The sequence below is a fragment of the Rutilus rutilus genome (genome assembly GCF_951802725.1).
Source record: "Rutilus rutilus genome assembly, chromosome: 3".
In the NCBI taxonomy this organism is placed as follows: domain Eukaryota; kingdom Metazoa; phylum Chordata; class Actinopteri; order Cypriniformes; family Leuciscidae; genus Rutilus; species Rutilus rutilus.
Genome location: NC_140211.1, coordinates 35,685,408 through 35,708,601, shown reverse-complemented (window position 1 = coordinate 35,708,601; position 23,194 = coordinate 35,685,408). Strand labels below are relative to the sequence as shown.

Here is a 23,194-nt window from a genome sequence, read left to right as displayed (position 1 = left end):
ATCTGTAGTGTTCATAATATTGACTCGCTGTGTGTGTGTGTGATCTAAAAGCATTGTTTTATTTTGAGCACAGGTAAAATGATTTTGAGGCAATGTTTGATTTTACAAGAAGAGTCAGAGGTTCTCTCAATGTGGTTTAAAAAATTTGGTTTTGTGTTTAAGGTTTTCAGAAAGTGAGTCAGTGATGGTTTCAAGAAATGTGTTGGAAGTTTGCGTAGGCCCCCTGCTGGAGAATCACTGCAGCGCCATCTACAGGCCATACTGGTCATCGTCTGCCACATACGATGACCAATATGGGCTGTAGAGGGCGCTGCAGTCACGGTTAAAAGTTTTGAAGTGATTTTCTTGAAATGGGTGTTTCCTGAAACGCATACTTCAGGATTTAGGAAGGAACACGCCCATGACATCAGTGGGTTTTCAAGAAGAAAAAAAAGTAACTGAAACTGTGCAGCGAAGTAAGAAGGGGGCCAGAGGTGCCTTCTCAAGGTCTAAATATAAATCCTAAAGGACACAGATCTGCGTTGAGAACTCAGAAGGAAAAAGGACTAACTTTTTGAGAAAACATGTCAACTTCTGAAGAGACAGACGGTGTCCGACCGAGATATGGGTGTAAGTAATATTAATACGTTTTCTTTTGGCGTTCTGAAACATGTTGCTCAGTGTGTTACAAGAAAACTTTTCATTTTCATTTTATACAAATGCTTTAATTCAAAGAAAGTGCCGTTTAATTGCTTTTGATGCTTTCAATACCGTTGCTCGTGTTTTTAATGCTCAAGTTTGCATCGGCATGGTTAACTTCCGCATTATAATACTGTATGTGCTGGGGCGAACCGAGCGGGATCACATGGACAGCGTTTTTGAGCAACCAAACATGTTGTTTTTAATGTAATTTTACACAAATCATCGACATTCAGTTCTCCATGCTGAGAGAACCGCAGTACTAATCAAGAAATATAAATTGAACATGAAATATCTGCGCACGGCGTACATACTCTCTTTGATATAGACAAGACCGTTTGAAAAAAGCAGTTTTATTAAGTAGTCAGTGGTTTTGATCTATCCCAAAACGAAGTTTTCACTCATTAATGAGTGTTGTCTTTATTATTCAGAAAACCAATCAACCTAAACATAAACGCACCAAAGAAGGTCGGACGTCACTACCAGTGAAAAACGCGTCTTTGTATCGCGCGCTGCTATTTATTTCCACCCCGGTCAAACCAAACAGACTAATTATGGAGTTACTTTGCTGCAGTAAAGGCGGTTAACTGTTTCTGGTTCTAATACAGTTTCAATGATCAGTTTCACTAGCTGACAGCTCTGCGAAACCACTCACTTTTCTAATCTTGAAATATACAGTATTTCGCTTTAGTGGTGTGAATCACCTCACCTGAATCTTTTGAATCAAATAAAATGATTCATTTAGATGCTCTCACTGATTCGTTCAGTGGGGCTTTATGGCGGTGGGTGGAGACGAGTCTTTTTGTGTGTTATGAGCGAGTCATCGAATCATTCACTCATCGATTCGTAAAAAAAACACTGAAAACAAGGGTTTAAATAAACTGCACGATTTTAATCAAAGTATAAAAATTAAACTCAGACCTAGTAAATAAAGTAAATGGGAGTTTAACCCCCGGTTTCACAGACACGGCTTATAGTCTCAGACTAAAATGCATGTTTGAGCTGTTTTAACTGAAAGCAATTTTCATTGACATTTTTTTTTTTTTTTTTTAAGAAAGTAATGTTTTTCTTTCTTTCTAGGGCACGTCTTCAAAAGCTACTTAAATACCCTAATTGAATTCAGGCCTAATCCTAGTTTAGTCTAAGCCCTGTCTGTGAAACCTGGCCTATAAGTGATGTACTTGGTGACTTTACGTCTGCATGGTCATTGGTCATCAGTAACTTTATAACATTCAGAATTATTCAGCCACATTTGCTTCTTTTCTTTCTGTGAAGGATTGACTTGCATGATAAACTGAACAAAGAATATTTTTTGTTAATGTATATGTCTGAGTTCATTCTGCTTTTCCACAAACTGAGTTTCACACTTTAATTCAGTCTGAACACACTGACTCACCCAAAGTAAGACTCCTATTCGGCAAGTAGTTTGTTTCAGCTATAAATATGCTCCCTCCTTCACAGCCTGTTCTCGAATGCTATGGGTTTGTAATATTAGTCATTAAAGGCGCTTAAAAAGGGAGAGACTTCAGTGCATGGAAATTAATGAGAATGATTCGTTCAGAAGAATCAGATTGGTTCACGCAAATGAAATGCCAGATTTTACATGGTTTCTTGTTGCAAGCTAGTTATTACTTACTTAAAGGTAGGGTAATATAACAGTTCAAAGGAGGCTTGAGTCTATTTAGCTCTGAACAACAATTATTTGGTGGTTGAATCATGTAATTTTATTATCTTCTAGACTTTTTTTTTATCTGTATGCAATGGAAAAATGCCATTAATAGTCTTGTTTTTGGAAAACCTTCTAGAGCAGTGCCTGAAACAGTCACTGAAGAATGTAATGAGTGACATAGTACCTTAAGATTACCCTCGTCATATATCTGGTCACGTCTGAACATGCAAACATCATTTTGAATTGGGTTTCTTTGCAGTTTGTTGCAGAGTAAAGGATTGGTTTCAGGTTTAATAATTCAAAATCTAAGACTGGAATACTGTTATGGTTCACTCACTCTCTTTTAAAATTTAAAGTTTATTAAAATTCACAATTTAGGATCTACTCGCTCTGACTGCTAGGGATGTGAATCCCCTCAGATGAAAGCTGTTTTCAGAGTTAGAGCCTTGCAGCCTGATTTATTCCCTTAATGTTTATTTTCCAACAGAGGTTTGACTTACAAATGCATCTAATGCATCAAATATGGGTCCAAAGTGGCTCATAACAGTTCAGAGCATTTTGAATGTTCCTGTACGACTCTAGAGACCGAAATTAGAAGCTTTTCAAATCTCAGGCCATATTTAAATTTTGGCAGGAATAAAAAAAATAGGGATAGAAGTACAGTGTGTTCAATAGATTGTACTGTTGTGGTTCATCTTTCTAAAGAAACACTTTCAGTCGACAAAAACTCCATGAAATTGTTTTGAAAGTTGTGTGTTTTGAAAATTACATGATAGACTGTAAGTCTGTCCCTTACAGTGTCATTTTCATTCGCATACAATTCAGTATGGTGTCTGTCTTGACTAAGGTCTTTTACAGACGACTGTTTATTTCCAAAGTTTCCTCCTTATTTCTTCTGTCTGAAGACTGGCCATTAATAATTTGATTTATCTTATTTTTGCACATGACATTAAACCCCATTAAATGATTTCAGTATGTGGAATAATCACAGAGGTCAGGCTCATAAGACATGTTATATATATTACAAAGTTTGCTAAACTGCTGAAACGGTTTGGTTTGAATGGAGCAGTTTAATTACATTTAATTCTAACCGTTTGAAGGTGACTGTATTTAAGTGATTATGTACAGTATGTGAGAAATATATCTAGTACTGTTCTCTTTTTGAACAAAGGCTGTTATTTTAATATATTTTAAAATGTGAATTTTTCAGCATCATTACTCCAGTCTTCAGTGTCACATGATCCTTCAGAAATCATTCTAATATGCTGATTTGCTGCTCATTAAACATTTCTTCTTTCAAAAGAAATAAAAATCTTCCTGACCTCAAACTTTTGAACAGTGCACAGTAAGTGTGTTTCATTCTCATGTCTCGTGTGTTTCCCCCGTCATTTTAGCTGTCCTGGATGGCGTGGAGCGGCTCACTGCTGAGGAGATGGATGAGCGGCGTCAGCAGAACATGGCCTATGAATACCTGTGCCACTTGGAGGAGGCTAAACGGTAAGAGTTCAAATCTCCATTTCAGCCCCTCGGCAGTTGTGCTACTTCATGACGGTTAACAGTTACGGTTAAAATAGCAGCTTAGCTTTCAGTTGGTGGTTATTTAATGTCTCTGGGATGAATACTTGTCACATGATTTTGGGTTTCTATCTGCATGTCTCAGCAAGATCTGACTACAGTGAATTTCTAAATAACTCAGACTCTCCATGAATAGATAAGTCACCCCATTGAAAACCGTTGTTTTCTCACCCCCAAGTCATTCATTCCAAACCTGTAAGACTTTCTTTTTTCTGTGGAACAATTGAACTTTTTTTTTTTGAGTATTTCAGCTGTTTTTGTCCACACAGTGAAAGCCATGAAGGCCCAAAACTTCATTGAACCCTAAAGATTTTCATTTTATGTACAAAATAAGTTGTAAACATTCTTAAAGCATCTTCTTTTGTGTAGTGCAAATGGAAGGTCAAACAGGTTTGCAATTACATAAGGGTGAGAAAATAAGGACAGAATTGAAATGTTTGGGTGAATTGTCCTGTAAATTAAAACAGGTTTTCAAGTAGTGTGTGGAAAGTGAGATCTGAATGCGTAATACTACTGTTGAAAAGTTTGGGGTTGGATTTTTAGCATCATTACTCCAGTCTTCAGTGTCACATGACCCTTCATAAATCATTCTAATATGCTGATTTGCAGCTCAAGAAACATTTCCTATTATTATCAATGTTGAATCGATATAAACAGCAGTTGTGCTGCTGTTTATATTTATTTGTAAACCATGATACTTTTTTTTTTTTTTTCTGGATTTTTTGATGAATAGAAAATTCAAAAGGGCAGCATTTATTTGAATTGGAAATCTTTTGTAATATTATGAATGTCTTTACTGCCAATTTTGATCAACTTAATGCGTCCTTGATGAAGAAAAGTTAAAGGGGTCATGAACTTGCTTTTTACATTTTGTCTGAGGTCAACTTATGACGTTCCCTTGGTTTTTACATTAATCAAATGAAAGGTTATTTTCTACCCTGGTTTTAAGCCTAGCTCCTGAAACGCTCGTTTTTTATGGGCGTACCGCATTGAAGACTTGGAAGTAAACGCCCACTGCTATGATTAGATAACAGTTTTGCATATTATAATGAGGTTCATGTAATGTGCGAATCGGTGGGCGGGGCTAAACAGGCAGTGTTGAAGTAGGCGTTGATCTTCTGCGGAGGCGGGGTTTTATACCCTGGTTTTTGAAAAGCCTGTCGTTCGCTGTGCCTGGTGTCAATAAAAGCTTTTATTGGACTAACAAGGAAGTTTTCAGTCCTGAAACTTGCAGGATATTCTTATTGTATGATGACCTCTTATGTCAAAAGCTCAAGGAAAATTTGATTTCTCAGTTCATCACCCCTTTAATTTCTTAATTAAAAAACCCCCAACTTCTTACTGACATTAACCTTTTGAATGGTTGGGCAGATTTGTACATTTTTATAGGTAAATTTGAGTAGTGCTTGCCTCAGGGTGTGTCTGTGCGGTTGCTAATGTGTTGTAAGTGATTTTAAGCATGTTGCTGTGTGGTTAAGCATTCTAGATCATTTCTAGGTCCAGTTAGGTGGCTTGGATAAGAAATGGCTCAGCTCCATCAAACCACACATTTCGAGGTACCACAAAAGGTGTGTGATGAGTTACATGCCAAAGTAGAAGTTTATTTAAGTCTCTAATCAGCTGTATCTATATTTTTGGGATCTTTTGGAGATTAAGGCCTGTCAGTGCATTCATTACATACACAAAGACACATTAGTGGTGCAAGAGGAAGTGAGTCAGTCCCTGTTGATTTCAGTATCTCACTTTGTAACTGTGGCAACATGAGGTTGTCATAGAGACTGGTTCCGGTGTCTGCGTGTTTGAGGGAATGAGTGCGTGACATAGTGGGAGAGAAAGAAACTCCACTGTATAAGTGGGCAGATAAGGTCAAAAGAGTCAAAGTCATTCTGCTGTTTATACCCTCTTCAGGTGTCCTCATTTGGCCTGCTGTGGCATATCCGAAATTTACAGTGCGCCTGCACTTTAATAAATCAACTAAAACTCCAAATTGTTGCTATTCTTGACGTCATCCATCAGGCTTTTGCCTGGAGGACGAGAGAAAGTTTCTTTCTCAGACCTTGTTGAGCTGACAGTATTTGCCCTCGGGCTTGATCTCTGGAATTCTTGGAGTTTGCAGCGAGTGTGACGTACGGCGATCTGCGGTATGATGGGAATTTTGCAGGTTTATATGCAGGTGTCTGAAAGCAAAAGCTTGTGAATTTGTGTTAGTTGTTAGAATACCGCTGTGCTGATATTTCCAAATGAGCTTTTATCTTTGGTTTATTTCCATACCACAGTTTACTTTAAAGCATGAAAGCCTGCTCTGTATGATGGTTTGCTCAAGTGAATTGCGTTTGTCTCTGAGCTATGTAATGCAAATTCTGCACTTACTTTATCCATTCTTATTTCCATCTGTGACTATCTAGGAACCACTGTGCCATTTCTTATTTTGCACTCTTGAGCACTCATTTGGTTCTAAATGGTTCTAGAATAGGTTCTTTGGAACAATAGCATAACCCTTTTTGGTGTTAAATAGAACCGTTTTTAAAAGTTTCCATTAAGAACCATGCTTTGAAAGTGCTATAGATCCCTAATGATTTTATAAAGAACCTGTATGAGTTTCTTTGCTCTGTTGAACACAAAAGAAGATATTTTGAAGAATGTAGGTGGTAACCAGACAGTTGATACTGACTTCCATAGTATTATTGCTCACTTTTTTTTTTAAGTGCGGGTATAAAGAGCCCTAAACTGTTACACAAAGAACCATTTCAGCATTAAAGGATTCTTCAAGAGTGAATGATGTCTTCTGGAAATTTAAACAGTATGAGCTCAACAGAAGGAGACCTGCTGTAAAAATTGGTGTCAGCAAGGTGAAGATGATGCATGAAGGTCAGGGCACAAGGTCACAGTTTTGCATGTAGAGTTGCATGCATTACCTTGTGGGGGGAGTCAGCCATTTTTGATTACCTAGCAGTTCAGATGCTTTTTTTCCGCTTTTGTTTTTTAAGTAAAATTTCCTTGAAATGTTTTTCACAACAATATGGAGGAGTACATTTTTAAGAATTGACACTCTTATTCGTCATTGACCTTACAACATTACTCAACTGAAGCGCAAAGCATCTTGGGAAAACAGCTGTGTAATGATGAGGTCTACTGGCAGCTTGCCGTCTTTTTTGGAGTGTTATACAAACCTCCCATTTTGCCTGCTGTTAATTGTAGGTTTTTGTACTGTAAATGTTGAGAAGAGATTGATCCTGAGGATGCAGGGAAAGAGAAGTGTGAGCGAGGATTGAGAGAATGTAACCTGTGGTTTGTATCTCTCAACATAGTTGTATGGTTCACCGCTGCTATTACTGGCATTCACACTGGGATGTGTGAATATTTGGTTCAGCCCTTCAAAACTGGTCCTTTCTAAACTACACCCGCCCCTCTCATAACTTTGTGAAGGTATGGCCTATGCCGGATTCCTCTGTTATGTTGCATAGTAGTATACATGTTATTCTAGTATCACGTCAGTAAAAAGTAGTTTGTTACATGCTTTCCTTTTTTTCCTTGAAAAATACTTAGTTCTCTTTTATGGCTATTAAAGCATCTTGCATGCTTAAATCAGTTCAGTGCCAGGTCAGTTCAGGCTGTCGCCTTTAGCTTCAGATAAATTCTTTAGAGCTCCAAGGACTCAAGCTATTTTCATCATCCATTTGAAAAAAAAAAGAAGAGAAGTGTGAAATATTACACATTAATAAACTCAACTGTATAGTATATAAAAAAAATATTTAATTGTGTCATGTAGTCATTTTTATTCATCATTTAGGGTATACTTTCTTACTATTAAATTAGACACGTGATTTTCGGGTGTACTCACACACACTAGGCACGGTTGCCTTGTACCGTGCCCTGTCGCGATTGTCCACTTCTTCCAAGCCGGCCAGGGACGGTTCAGAAAACCGCCCGGGCACGGTACAGCGCGATCACACTAGTCAAACAAACCAGAATTTGGGGGTCAAACATACTCTGGCACAGTTCAGATCGCCTAGTGTGAGTACACTCTTAATGATATCAATTCCTGCTTTATTCAGAAAAAGAAGTAACTTATGTTATTTGTTTTTTACTTTTCTTTTTATTAGACTTTTCTACGGCGCCCTTAATAAATAAAATTCTTACTTGGCGGGCACTAGGACCTGGAGGGGGCTGTTGCACACGCTAGTGACTGTTGACTGGTATAGAGTGGTGCAGGGATGATGTATTTTTGTAGGCCAAAACCCGGAAACGAGTTAGCATTTTAGCACTTCCAGTTCCGTCGTCCTAAAGTAGGGGCTTTGGAGGAACGTTTTCATTGTTCCTATAACTTTTGGCAGTAGTACACTTTTTGCCGTGTTTGCACCACAGGAACTGGGAACGATTTTAGTTGTAGTAATGCCTTTTGGGTGGACTAAATAAGCTCTTAAGAGTAGAGTCTTGACCCAGCACAATAGGAACTACTATTGATGGAAGTGTATGTTGATTGGCTGATCACATGCCATTGTGTTCTTGTGTTCTTTTCTCAGCCTTGATGATATTTAGCACTGCAAGTTGTCGTGGAAGGTTTAATCTCTTAGCCTTCCTTTTTGCTTATCACGAAACCCACGACACACAACACCACTCCGATCACGGCGTCTGGCGTCCTCCATTCTCCAGTTGTGGATGTTGTTGAATACCACGATTAAATGACATTGCTGTCGGCCAGCTTACATCACTTCAGAGTTCTTAATGGCGGTGTCAATGCAACCAAGACAATGGCTCTAGGGGACAATTTAGTTATCGGGGGACCGCCGTAGTGGCTATTTCCAAAACTGAGTTCCTATACCTACTCTATTGTGTTTTTTATTTTTTTTATCGGTTTTTGGTTAAATGCTTGAAATAAGGTCTGTGGTGAACAAGACCAAGATATTTTCAATAATCAATCAATAATACCCTCTTGTGATTTATTTATTTATTTATTATTATTATTATTATTATTATTTATTTTTTTAAGCCTTTAGACTACTTGTCTTGTAAAAGGCAATTGCTAGCAAGTGACTAAATGGGACTATAGGACATTAAATGTCATCAACCGAACAGGTAAACTCATCTACTCAATAGTGCACTTTCATAGCCTTGTTGTGTTTGTAATCGGTTCTTGCAAACTATTATAACTCAAACGTTCTGAGAAAATGTTTTTAAACAAAGACTGAAAGAGTTGTTGGATGCTTAGTGATGGTGAATAATCCAAAAAGCCACTGGAAATATCCTATTGGGATTTTGTAGGGGGAACCAGGGTGATACTAACTTCCAGGTTTGCCTACAAAAATACGTCATTATAGAGTTGTGCAGGGATGACATAAAATCCCGGAAGACTAATACACCACTGGTTCCCTCAAGATTGCCCTATGGGTTTTTATAATATGGTTTTTCAATTTACAGTAAAATAAGGTCTGTGGTAAAAATAACTTGACGATACTTGAACATTTTGCTCTACAATGTTACACACAACCAAAAAACGTGAATTTTGTAGCTGTTCTGTTTATTTAAAAAAAAAGTATGTTTCTAATAAGTAACTAGATAAGAACGTTTGGGATGTGAGTGTGTGCGGTTTACATTGTAGAGCAAAACATTGAAGTATCGCCAAGACATGATTACCATAGACCTTATTTCACTCATGAATTGAAAGACCCATTAAAATCTCATGGAAAAATCTTATGAGAACCAATGGCGAATTAGGCCCTGTCCCAAATAGCACACTTCATATGAACTTACGGTCTTGTGGGCTTAAAATGGCCGCCATTTACGCATGATTGTGATGTCCAGGAGTGTGTAGGGTGTACCATTTGTCATTTTAGGTTTCCGATATGCACCCTCGATGCGCACTTTTGCAGAGCCCTCACTGAAGGCTTCTTCCCAGCAGTCAAAGCAGCGTTACATCGCGAAAGTATAGACTTGTAGGAAGACCGTGAGTGTTTAGGGTGCTATTTGGGACTGGGCCATGGTCTTCCGGGTTTTGATATTATCCCTGCAGTACTCTATTCAAACCAGTCACATCATTCTGCACTCGCATGCTCAAGTTCAAGGTTGCAATCCGAAAGAGTGAATCTAATCATCATATATGTTCACTTCAAGAATGACACCACAGCTGATCTTATCACTAGCACTCCTTGCACACATGTGAGTTATGCAGACATAATCAACAAGTTGTCTTATCGGCAAGGCATATTCATATAATCTTTTCATATCAGACCAATACGTTACATTTTAAGCCTTTATTGGCCGATTCCGATGACATTTCAATAATATTGTGAATCTCTAAAGTTAAACTTTTGTCAACTCCGTCACGTTGCTGGACATGCCCACATCACGCCACAGGTGCTGTTGCTTTCCTTGAAAAGAAGGGATTTCAGAATTCACTTTTGCTGCAGATCACTGCCAGTGTGAATGGCATTTAGGCTGCTCTCTGTGCTTAAACTATCACCACAAAATACTGAGAACTGAATAGGTTGGAAAATAGCTATTTTCCACAATTTGTTTTCCACAAATGGTAAAATAAAAGCAGACTGAGAAAGGTCAGGTTTAATGATAGTTTGCTTGTCTGTCCAAATTTTTATTAAATTCACTTATAAAAACAGTGACCTGTTCCTCTTATTACAAAAAAACACTTTCATGCAATTTCCTGTTGAGCTACAGGCAGTTTTAAATATGCTCTCAGAGTGAGGTAGAGAAACCTTGGCTGTCTTTAGGGAATAGAGCTGTAATACAGAGGATGTGGGGACCTGTGCAATACGCTGCCCATTGTTTACATCTTTTAAAAAATATTTAAACACAATGTAACTTGCATCTAGATCTTATAGTGAACTTTTCATCAATTCATGTATACGTTTTATTTTTTTGACCTCATATTGTAAATCAACATATAACTAGATCCAGTGAAAATGACAGACTTCTCTTTATGCTCAATCATTCAGTTAGCTGAAACCCCACTCAGGGTGTACGTATTTGTTGCTACTTTCATTTCATTGTGACGTTGAACTCTATGGACAGCATCTGTGGCAGGCAGTTAATTTGCCTCGGAAAATACTTTAGACTAGATCTAGAATTTTTTTTATTTGCAGTAGGGGTGGGAATCTTTAGGTACGATTTAGTTTTAATTCAGGAGTCCTGATCCAAAATGATTCTCAGTGCATTTCTGCTTTTCTGTAGATATGTAGGGTCAAGCTTTGGTGTTTTAGCTGCTGGTAATTACCTGTAAATCACCAGGCAATGGTGGTGAGAAAATGAATGTTTTTGGTGTCAGGGAGGGGGAAGCAATGACACTTCACTCTCTAACTTCTGCTACGTTATAGAATTATAATTATACAGAAGCATGAGGTCACTGTTCATTATGTGATTTGCTTTAGTACGGCTCTCATTCACTCACACATTAGACAGCCTCTCCCTTGTTTGGACAGGAAAAAGCCCACACCCCTGTGTTTGTCTGCTCCACCCTTCATTACCCACTGCTTTTTTTCCCTCAAGCCTTTCACAGGTGCTCTTCCCAGGAAAATGGCAGCGTCCACTTGGCTCTGGCTTCAAGAAATGAGCCTTAGTCCGTGTTTTTATGATGACTGTTTGACCTGACAAGTTATTTTAGTTTATTTATTTGATACATGTTTGGTTTTAGACTTCTAAGAGTTCCAACATTTTCTGTGAGAATATGTGGGGGTGAGATTATTTGTCCTCCGTGAATGACTTTTTCTCTTGAAACAAAAATACTGTACAGGGTCTCTTGACCCCTGGGTCACAGCTGTGATACCAATGAAAGAAGCACACACTAAGTCCATTGTCACACACTAAAGTGAGGAAGGGGAGACCGTTCGTTTTAAAACCACAGACCCATTTTGATGCCTAAGCTTGTTTGCAATGTTTGGGAAATTGGAGATGTTGGCTGCAAGGTCCATTTCCTCTACTCCAAATGCTTATAGTGGCCCTAAAAGTGGGATATGAGGACACTTGCGCATTAAATGTCATTGCATTAGATAACTAAAATAAGTGATACTTGAATTGATATTTATGGAAATATAGTACAATCACTTTTCAAGCAAAATATTTAACAAACCAAAGTTCGATTGGATTTTACAAATAATGTTCAAAATGAAGACAAATGTCAAAACACTTTCTGGTCATCAAGATTAAGTGAATCATGTTTAACCTCCTCAGACCCGAGCTTTGGTTTGGCGTGCATTTTAGATTTCTTCTAGCTTTTTGGGGTTAGGAGGGGACCAATATATATAATAACCAGAATTTATCTTTGAACATGAAGCACTTTTTGAAAAAAATGATGTCCACATATGTGGACACTGGGTCTGAATTCACAGAAAAAAATCAATACACCATTGTGTAACAAAGTGCAAATCTCTTTTATTTACAGCCTGTGCCTGAACATTTTTCGTTGTTACTCTTGTATAACTTCTGAACATACATACATACATCTTCCGCTTATCTGGGGCCAGGTCGCGGGGGCAGCAGTCTAAGCAGAGATGCCCAGACTTCCCTCTCTCTAGACACTTCGTCCGGCTCTTCCAGGGGGACACCGAGGCGTTCCCAGGCCAGCCGGGAGACATAGTCTCTCCAGCGTGTCCTAGGTCTTCCCCGGGGTCTCCTCCCGGTGGGACGTGCCCGGAACACCTCCCCAGGAAGGCGTCCAGGAGGCATCCGGAACAGATGCCCGAGCCACCTCAGCTGGCCCCTCTCGATGTGGAGGAGCAGCGGCTCTACTCTGAGCTCCTCCGGAGTGACCGAGCTTCTCACCCTATCTCTATGGGATCGCCCAGCCACCCTGCAGAGAAAGCTCATTTTGGCCACTTGTATCCGGGATCTTGTCTTTTCGGTCATGACCCACAGCTCAGCCCAGGTGAGTTGGAAAATTTATCCGGGGCCCCACCCTGGAGCCAGGCCCGGGGTGGGGCTCGTATGAGAGCGCCTGGTGGCCAGGCCTCCCCCATGGTGTCCGGCCGGGCTCAGCCCGAAGAAGCGACGTGGGGCTGCCCTCCCGTGGGCTCACCACCCGTAGGTGGGACTGTAAGGGGCCGGTGCTTAGAGGATCGGGCGGCAGTCGAAGGCGGGGGCTTCGACGACCTGATCCCTGGACCCTGGAGGGGTGCTGGATAGCGCTCTGACTGGGGACTCCATCGTTCTACTTGGGGACTTCAACGCCCACGTGGGCAGCGACAGTGACACCTGGAGGGGCGTGATTGGGAGGAATGGCCCCCCTGATCTGAACCCGAGCGGGCTAGTCACAGTTTGTCCATAAGGAACACCATGTTCAAGCATAAGGGTGTCCATCAGTGCACGTGGCACCAGGACACCCTAGGCCGGAGGTCGATGATCGACTTTGTGACTTTGTGGACGTTTCATCTGGCCTCTGGCTGTATATCTTGGACACTCGGTGAAGAGAGGGGCGGAGCTGTCAACTGATCACCACTTCTGAACATTGATATGGAAAAACAAAATTTATATCCAAATAAAAAACATATCCAAAAAAATAAATAGAAAATTTGCTTTCTTTTTTGTAACACTCCAAAACTTCAACTTCTCCAAACTAGGAATGTTATTTTTATTTGTGTGTGTGTGCACGCTCGATCGCAGTGAGCAAGAATGTGTGTGTGTGTGTGTGTGTGTGTGTGTGTGTGTGTGTGCGCGCACGCGATCGTGAATGGGCAAGAGAGAGTGTCTGTGTGTGCGATCGCGAGTGATCAAGAGAGTGTGTGTGTGTGTGTGTGTGCGCGCGCACGCGACCGTGAATGGGCAAGAGAGAGTGTCTGTGTGTGCGATCGCGAGTGATCAAGAGAGTGTGTGTGTGTGTGTGTGTGTGCGCGCGCACGCGATCGTGAATGGGCAAGAGAGAGTGTTTGTGTGTGCGATCGCGAGTGATCAAGAGAGTGTGTGTATGTTCCGGTATGTTCGCGCACGCGATCGTGAATGGGCAAGAGAGAGTGTCTGTGTGTGCGATCGCGAGTGATCAAGAGAGAGAGAGTGTGTGTGTGTGTGTGTGTGTGTGTGTGTGTGTGTGTGTGTGCACGCGCGCCACGAAGCTCGCAAGTTGTGCAACTACAAATTGTCTTTTTTTTTGCTAAAATTCTTATACAGTTTCATCGAAGTTAAGTCCCAATGTCCACATATGTGGACATCAAGTTTAGCAGCCTAGTAAATCTTTCCTGTTACAAAAGTTTGTCAAATGTGCATGCCATTTTAATCATACAACACTATTATGCATAACTTAACAAGAATCAACGATGAAATGTTATTAAATTTTTTACCTTGTGGGCGTTTTGGTCTGATGTGGCTGCGTGACATTTCGCCTCTGTTCTCCGCCATCTTGAAATTATTTATGTTACATTTTTTTTTCTCCTGACACCACCAGATGGCAGTATAAGTGTCCATGTTTGTGAAAAACCAGTTCCAGTTACACAGAATTAAGTATTAAGCTGCACACAGCCAAAAATGTGGTGTCCACGTATGTGGACACGGGGACTGAGGAGGTTAAGGGTGGGTGATTTATGACAAATTGAATGTCATATGAGTAATTTCTTGTTTATTTCACATTTTTGTTATTTTGTTTCAACTTATTATTAAACTTAGGGAGATTTCACACCTGAAAGTCCGCACCAAGGTCCGAACCAAAGTTCATGCCATCGTTGCCACTATACTGTTATTATTACGGCATTACTACCTGCAGCACCAACTATATTTGAGGCTAGTTCAAATTAGTCAAGTGAACGTCCTCATTGTGCAAACATTTTATCGTCGCCGGCAGGAAAGGAGGAGAAAGACTGCAAGCAATCCTGCGAGAACCACCGGAACTTCCTGTAAATGGTCTGAAAGTCCGAACCATACAGAAAATTGTTTCACACTAGAAACGAACCAAACCTTTGTCCAGTTTGATCCGGACCGAGACTACCTCCTTTCGTCTGACCAAATTTCGTCTGTTTGGTCAGGACCGTGGTCCGGTGGAGGTTTCACACCTGTAATTTTGATTCGGATCAAACTGAAAAGTCAGAAAATCCGGACCAAACAAGGTAGGTGTGAAAGGGCCCTAAGTTCAACGATGCAAATTACAAACAACAGGACAAATACAATAATACTAAGAAAGACACAAATGAAATAAATTCTGATTACTTGAATACTATTGACATAAGTTTGCCTGCATTTGACCATTCAAGTGCAAAAAGCCTTGAAAGAGAACTAAATTCAGAATCGGGTTTGAGAGAGACTTTCTGTACATGCACTTGGGTGTGTGTCAGACAGCATGAGTACATTGAGTTTTTTTTTCACAGTGGTGTATTGTGCTTAACTCTGTGTTTTTTTTTTTTTTTTTTTTTGGAAAATGTGTTGTATTTATTTGTAGATATTTGATCCAAATACCTCTTGGTACCAGTGTATCGGTTCCCAGATGTATGCAATGGAGTGCAACAGTGCTCGCCCCCCTTTTCAGCTGCTTTGGTTCCAGAAGTATTTTTTCCATTCATTTCTCCCATAGGGATTTAAAAAAAAAAAAGAGTCTTGGTTAAAGTTATAAGTCGTGAACCAAGCCATTCAGCTATGAGGTGAATCACACCACTACAAACTTTGATATGAAGACAAACATTTTTTTTTAAATGTTTTTTTTTTTTTTTATATATATATTTATATTTATATGTGTCCCGGGCTTAACATTACCTTCCTGCAACGTTCAGCTCCAACCCTGATCAAACACAACTGAAGCAGCTAATTAAGATCTTCAGGGGCGCTAGATAATTAGGTGTGTTGGATCAGGGTTGGATCTGAACTCTTCAGGTAGGTAGATCTCCTGGAAGGTTGTAAATATGTCATGTAATGTTACATTAACCTCAAGGCCATTCAATGACCATAAACTTGCTAGACATCTAGAAACTCTAGAGAACTCTAGAGAGGAGCATTTTGCTAAATATATGCGCTGTATTGCATAATCATTGTATTTTTACTTAACATGTTCTTCAATATTTAATGTATGTTTAAATAAATACATTTTATGATGACAGCCACTATTTAAATGCTTATATTTCAAAAAATGAAGCAGAAACATTATTATGCCATTAAAAAGTTATAATCAGGCTTGACATTAACACTCCAAATGCGGCTGGATTTCAGCAGTGGCGTGTTACGCAGTCCTACTAGCCACTTTGACGGGTTGAATAAAAAAAAAAACATTTTATATATATACATTTTCCGTTGTAGTCTTTTAAAGCTATCTGACTAAGTGCCAAGGAAGTGTTGTCAAAAATATAGTTTTTTTGATACTGATACTGAAATATCTGAAATGCTATCAATACTCATTTTCTGCAGAATAGATACACAAAACCAGTTGCGCTTTCTCGCTCTCTCATCTCTCCGACAGCGAGTCACACACAAACCCGCCTCCCCTCACTCATTCGTTTCTTTTTCTATGGATGAATATTGTTGCTGTTTCAGGGCTTGAATTACGGCGGGGGATTGTGCGTATTGTGCATAGTTTTATTTATTCCTGCAGATTTTGTGCTCACACAAAAGTGTGCGACTGTGCGCACATAAAGCCGTCTCTCAGTATTAAATTGAGTTATTTTGCTGAGTTGCTAGTGACTTTGGAAAACCACAACAACCTGTAATATTATAGTAATGTACCAACTGGGGCTCCCTGTATTAGTTTACAGAATTAGTTGAGACATTTTTCCCAGACATAAATCGCAATTAATCAATATCGAATGGAATTTAAACGAAATCGTAATTTAATTGAATCGTAAAATTTGTCAGTTCCCAGCCCTATAAGTAGAGCGTTTTCATGGTAAAAGTTTCGTGATTGTCGAACACGACTGACTGAATGAATTCTTTACTATAAGCGAGTCTCTTTTGAACTTCATTAAACGAATGTGTGTGTGCCACTCAAACCAGCAACAGATAAAGGAGCAAACAATCATCTAATTCACTGTACTTTGTGGTTTTGATAATGTAAATGCTGTTTGGTGATCATGCAACATCAAAATCATGTGTCAGAGGTGAATATATGCAGGTTATAAAGTTTTTTTTGGGGGGGGGGTTTCTTCTCATTATGCAAGTGCGTGTTATAATTTTGAGAAAACAATGAAAAATAGAGAAAACACAAATATTTACAGATTACTGTAGGCTACTATTTGCCGAAAATAATGCTGTGCGAACCATTTGCGTTAAATATGGTCTGAAAAAATCGTTTGGAAGGAGGTCTGGAATTTTCAGTTTTGAGTCTGGAAAAGTCTGGAATTTTTAAATGGAAAATGTTTACGAAGTAGGAACCCTGAGTTGAAGATTTGGCAAACAAGAAGCAGTTCATAGGGGTGTTTCAGGGTGAGTGAGTTTCAGACAGCGGCTTCCTGTAGAGAGGTGATTCAGCTCAGTCTGTTGCTGTGTCTGATTTCGTAGGCTGCATCCTCCTTAGGTCGCATTTGTCGGCTGCTTTTGAGGCTGATTCATTTCAGTAAACTGACCCCTACATTCCAAAGTCATTAAGAAGTTACAACAATTTATGCTTCACTAGGAATAAGTCAATTTTATAATGGTTACTGTTCTGAAATAAGACAACCTTTATGATCTATGCGGCTGACAAATGCGAGGTCGCAGCTTTCGAAATGAGACGCAGCTTTTGCGTGTCTGTGGCACCTGATCATGGAGGTCGTCCTGCACTGAATTCCTCCTCTGCAGCTGAGCATGTAATGGAGTATTTGGCTACTGCACGCTGTGAAATGCTCTCCTTCTCGTGCCAGGGCTTTTCCTGTCATTATCTTTCTGCCATAATCCAATCTTTTTTGTTGCATTTTTAATGCTTATATGAGACGAAATGTAGTTCTTTTAGTTTTTGCTGTCACAATGAATGCTGCTGGGTTGAAGGTGTGTCTATGCCTTTCTCAGATATTAGTCAGATATTTCAATATGGTCAGATAAGCTCCACCACTGATTTGCCTGTTCTCTGCCCATCTGAACTGGTCCAGACATAGGTGTACAGCTGGTTGTTTCATGGCACACACTGTTTATAGTGAGAAAAATATGTTGTGGTCACAGTTTGTGGTATTTTGGAACAAGCAAACAATGCTAAGGCCAATTGTTGTCTAATGTGTGTGAACATTCTGAACAAAGTTGAGCTAGTCACATTTTCTTGGTCTAGTCTTAGTCAAAATAATACTGGTATGTTTTCAGATTAACTAAAGTGTTTACATGACATTTTAGAAGACATGTAATTGCAATCAAAGTCCAAGTAAGCCTACATTTGCTCAAAGAGGAAACGCCTGACAAAAAATCTAATTGTCATAATTTACTGACATAATCTGTCGTTCCAGATCCATAAGACTTTGGTTAATCTTCTAAACACAACACAAGTTGATTTTATTTCCGCTGGTTTTGCCTTTATTTCGATAGGATAGTATCGAGAACTGACAGGTAACTAAGTGGGAGAAATATAGCCCTTCATTGAATGTCAAACAAAACTTAAAGATCCCAAAAAGCGATAAAGACGTCATTATCATTATCACTTTATATAATGAACAGATTCAATTTAAACAATGATTGACACGCATACATACAAGTATGGCACTCATGTATACTCATTGTTTTTTTTTGTGCATCACACTCAGAACCAATGAGGTTTATTCTAGCGCATTACACGCACAAGCTTCTGTTTTTACTGTACAATATGTAATGTGCTGTCTGTATGCATGCATGTGTTTACATGTGAATAAAAGCTTCTAACCCTTAAAAGTTTATAACCCTTTGTAACCTTTTTGAAATTAAGTTTTGGTTAGCTGGACTTTCAATGGAGGGGACAAAAACCTTTCAGGAATCAAAAGAAAATCTCTTCATTTGTTTCAAAGATGAACAAAAGTCTTATGGGTTTGGAATGAGTAAATGATGAGAGAATTTTCATTTTGGTTGAATATGCCTTCAATATACCAATAAAGGAACTTCTAACCCTTTAAAGCAGGGATGTCCAATCCTGCTCCGGGAGGGCCACTGTCCTGCAGAGTTCAGCTCCAACCCAAATTAAACACACCTGAACCAGATAATCAAGGTCTTACTAGGCATTCTAGAAACTTCCAGGTAGGTGTTGAGGCAGGCTAGAGCTAAACTCTGCAGGGCAGTGGCCTTCCAGGACTGAGTTTGGACACCCCTGCTTTAAAGGATAATTTCTGTACGTTTCTTTATAACTGAGAAAAGTATTCTATGTAAAATAATTTATTATTTATTTTATGTATATTACATCATTCAGATTTTGCAGGGGAAACTTATGAGCAGAATTGTAACTGCCTGTGAACTCAAATGCTGGAGCAGTGGCGTTAAGGACTCCCTCTAACGGCTCCTCCCCCTTGTTCAGTGCTGTTTCTATTGGTGGAGTAACTGTCTAGGACTTTGCCTTTGAAGTTTTTTTTATGTGTGAGGAAGTGACTGTTTGTGGTCTGCAGCTGTGAAGCGGCTCAAGAACCAAAGGGGTAAAAAAAAGTGCAGTTAATGCATTAAGAATCGTTGAGTCACATTCAAAATGATGTTTACTGATAACACATTTACTGATAATTCACAGTTATTAATATGTTTATCCTGTGATTTTAGTTTTTTCTAAAACAGTTACTTTACTGTTTCTGACCATTCCTCTCTCTTGGATGTAACTTTTTTTTTTTTTTTTTTTTTTGAGGATGTGCCTTTAAGACTCCTATGTAATGCCCTCTTCTCATATGACATGTGGAACAATGCTTACTGATGGGTTACAGATGTATTGTCTTATCCAATATTCAGTTTAATAACGGTCTCTTTGCAAAGTAGGGGTGTAATGGTTCAAATTTCTCATGGTTTGGTTTGTATCATGGTTTTAGGGTCACAGTTTCGTACGGTTCAGTGTTAGGTTCAGGGAAAAAAGGACTACTGTCAATTTTTTTTAAAGAAAATAAGAACAAATAATCAAACTACAAGAAATGGCACAAATAAATACAATAGAGCAAAGATACAAATAAAATAAACAGTGCTTTTCATGTTTTTCAGGTAGGTCTAACAGTAGTTTTCAGGTACAGATTTTAATACAGAAATTAATAATCAATGTCGTTGTCATGGAAATGTGGAGGGATTTCTGACTTCATAGATCTAAATATGTTCTTTTTGGACTGGAGAGGATGTTTTTCCGTTCTTAGTGCTGGGAAATATAGGTAAAAATTCATATCTCAATATTTTTCCAAATTTTGATGATAATGGATATGTAGAGATATTTTTGCATTTGCTCTTGAAAAATGTAAAAAGGTGATATTCCCCCTTAGTGAAAAATATAGAACAGTTAATGTTACAAAGTACAAGTTGTTTACTGCAAAATCAAGAGTTAAAAAAATTATAATTTAGACATAGTGACCACTTACTGCTGTTTACTAAGTGAACACAAAAGGAACATTTTAAAATCATATTTACATATACGAGAGCGTTTGAAGCAGATGCATATCAGCTAGTCGTGAGATGGAAAAAGGGAAGAGAATTTGGCTTACTCTCTTTATGAATTAACTTTTAACATCACAATATTCCCTAATCATATATAGTCAGGAAAATCATCACAGTAATATCACTAATATTCATCATCTAGTCCAGGGTCCTGGAGGGCCACTGTCCTGCAGAGTTTGCTCCAACTAGCCTCAACATGCCTGCCTGGAAGATTCTAGTATGCCTTGTAAGACCTCTATTAACTGGTTCAGTTGGGTTTAATTGGGAGCTGAACTGTCGGGGGACTAGACACCCCTGATCTATCCATAGTTGAAACTTTAATTTCAAAAGATCAAGGAAAATATGAGGACAAGTTGATTCAATGTTCTCACGGTATGACCCCTTGAATATTTTTCTTGGAGTTACATAACCGGAGGGGGAAGCCTCTGTGTGTCTTCCTTGGGAGCTCACTCTCATCTCTTCTCTTCCTATTGGAATGACCTGTGAACTGTGTGCAGCTTTTGTCTTCCTGTGTCACTGAAAGGAAGTCTGATGTTGTAGATACTGTTACACTTTCTCAGCTACAGTCTCAGTTTTTATTGGATTAAATTAGAAATGTCTCCATATTGTATGGTACAACTCACGAATAGTTTCATTTCTGTTAATGATAGAATTCTTTTTTTTTTTTTTTTTTTTGTGGTTTTATTCTCTGGCCCCATTAAAAGCATCGACTTTAGTGTGTCTCCTGTGTGTGTCTGTGTCTGTGTGTGTGTCTCCCTCATGAAGAACCATTGCAGTTTTTCAGATGAGAGAGGGAATGAAAGGAGGGTTGTTGTGCTGCTGCTATGAATGTGTGTCCTGTGTGGACGTTCACAGATTAGTTAGAGAGCCTTTCTGTTGCTGCAGTTCATGCAGTGCAATAATGATACCCGTTTTCACTTTCATGGAATAGATCACACCGAAATAAATGTGGCAATAGAATCGCCATTGGCCAATTTGACCAATTTCTTGGTTTGCCTGGCAGCTTTTGACATACTATAAAAGTAAATATATATTCCAAATCAAATCAGCTTTGATTTGATTGGCCATCTCAATTATTTTGACATTGGCAAGCCCCTAAGTAGCCGCCTTTCCACTGTCGGGCCAGTGCGAGCCAGGGCTTTCAATGGGCCATGCTGGGCTAATAATGAATTTATGTCAAAATTGTACAGTAGTCACACAGAAATAAAGTGGTATTTACTGTTATTTCTCAAAAGTAAGATGACACATGTACTTATTCAGTCGCATCTGTTTCTGTTTTTTTTTTTGTTGTCAGAGGACAGTGTTTACATTACATTTATAAAGAATGATCATTTCTACAAATTTTCCACCAAAAATACGACCTGATGAGCTTTAGCACTCTCGCAGTGACAGTCCCACAGTTATATTTTTAGTCAGAGAAACAGAGGAAGGTCCCGAAAAACCGGAGTTGCTTTATTTTAATGCAGAGCTAAATATGGATATCAGACAGTCCGGTATAAAGAGATGATGAGACACACTGAGAAATAAAATAAATACACGATTGTGGTAGCCTAGCTGCTATATGATTTGTCTTGATTTCTTCAAGCGGCCGTATTTACCATGTTTACTATGGTAATGGTTAGCGCCTATATTCTTTTGCATCGCATGTAAATATTTCTGCCTTATACAGTGATCAGAATCCACATCGGATCACAAACAGAAGTTATTTCAAACACTCGCTGCTGTCTGAAAGTGAGTTTTGAGCTAAAATGGTTTTAAAAGTCTTTAATGCTGATGTTAGCTGATTTAGCTGTCGTCTCCAGACTCAGGTAAACTCCGCCTCTGTTCGTAACCACTCCTCAAGCCCGAGTTGGCCCGCTTTGGACCGAGGTTGTCGGCAGGCCAAAAAACCCTGGCCATTGGCCCAGAGGAAGTCCCGACGAGGCCCGATCAAACCCCGGAAGTGACAGTGGAAACGCGACTAGCTCTGGCACGCACTAGCATGACCGCTTTGGTCCCGACAGTGGAAACGCGCCTAGTGTCTATGGTGGGCCTACAGCCCAGCCACAAAAACACTTCCACTACATTTAAGATTGTGTTGTTTGAATTTGCATATGTTGGTAATGTTAAGTCAAACCATGAAGCAGCTTCTACAAAACTTTTTGCTCTTACCTGTGAAGTTGATTAAGCTCATAGTGTGTGACTATCTAGATATGAATTAAATCAGGCTAGTTTAAAATGACACCTCACTGTAACAAAAATCACCTGTAACGGCAATACCTAGAGAGATGATCTGGCAGATGTAAATTGTTCAGATCGTTATTTCATATTTGACTATTTGCATAATACATTGCACTCTTTCACCTTTAAAACTGAATGCTGGAATTCGCACTTGTACACTAGTAAAGCCTTGCTTCTTTGCTTTGATTGGCCAGCTCAAACATTTTGACATTGAGTGCCACTAGACTGCTGAAGCTGACCAGCCTAAAAACGTGTTGTCATCCTAACAACAAACAGAGCAGTCACAGTGTGTAATGGAGGGCGGCAGAGCAGCATTGATAATATTGGGGGACCGTACATTTTGGTCATTTCGAATTATTGGGGGGAACTTGTCTTTGGTAACATCCATGTTGTTCTCATGGCCACTTAAAATACATCAAATATTTTAATATAGCTTATCCAAATTGTTTAGATTTTTATAATGCACATTAGTTTTTTTTTTTCCATCAACCCGGTTACCCCTGTACACAAAGCAGTGCTGCGCAACATTCTGTTTCTGATGCCCACAAGTTAATGAAAGGAAGTCAAACAGTATTTGGATGTTTTCAAATAGCCATTTAG

General features: G+C 39.1%; 1 protein-coding gene across 1 annotated transcript in view; it reads left to right on the top strand.

The window, feature by feature from the left end:
• The first annotated feature begins 375 nt into the window (after window positions 1-375).
• The window catches only part of iqgap1 (IQ motif containing GTPase activating protein 1), a 46,956-nt gene continuing 24,137 nt past the window's right edge, over window positions 376-23,194 (top strand). Inside the window, exons 1-2 of the mRNA XM_084403939.1 lie at window positions 376-609; window positions 3,742-3,844. Coding sequence (XP_084260065.1) covers window positions 564-609; window positions 3,742-3,844 — 149 coding nt within the window. The 5' untranslated portion in view covers window positions 376-563. The remainder of the gene's footprint in view (window positions 610-3,741; window positions 3,845-23,194) is intronic.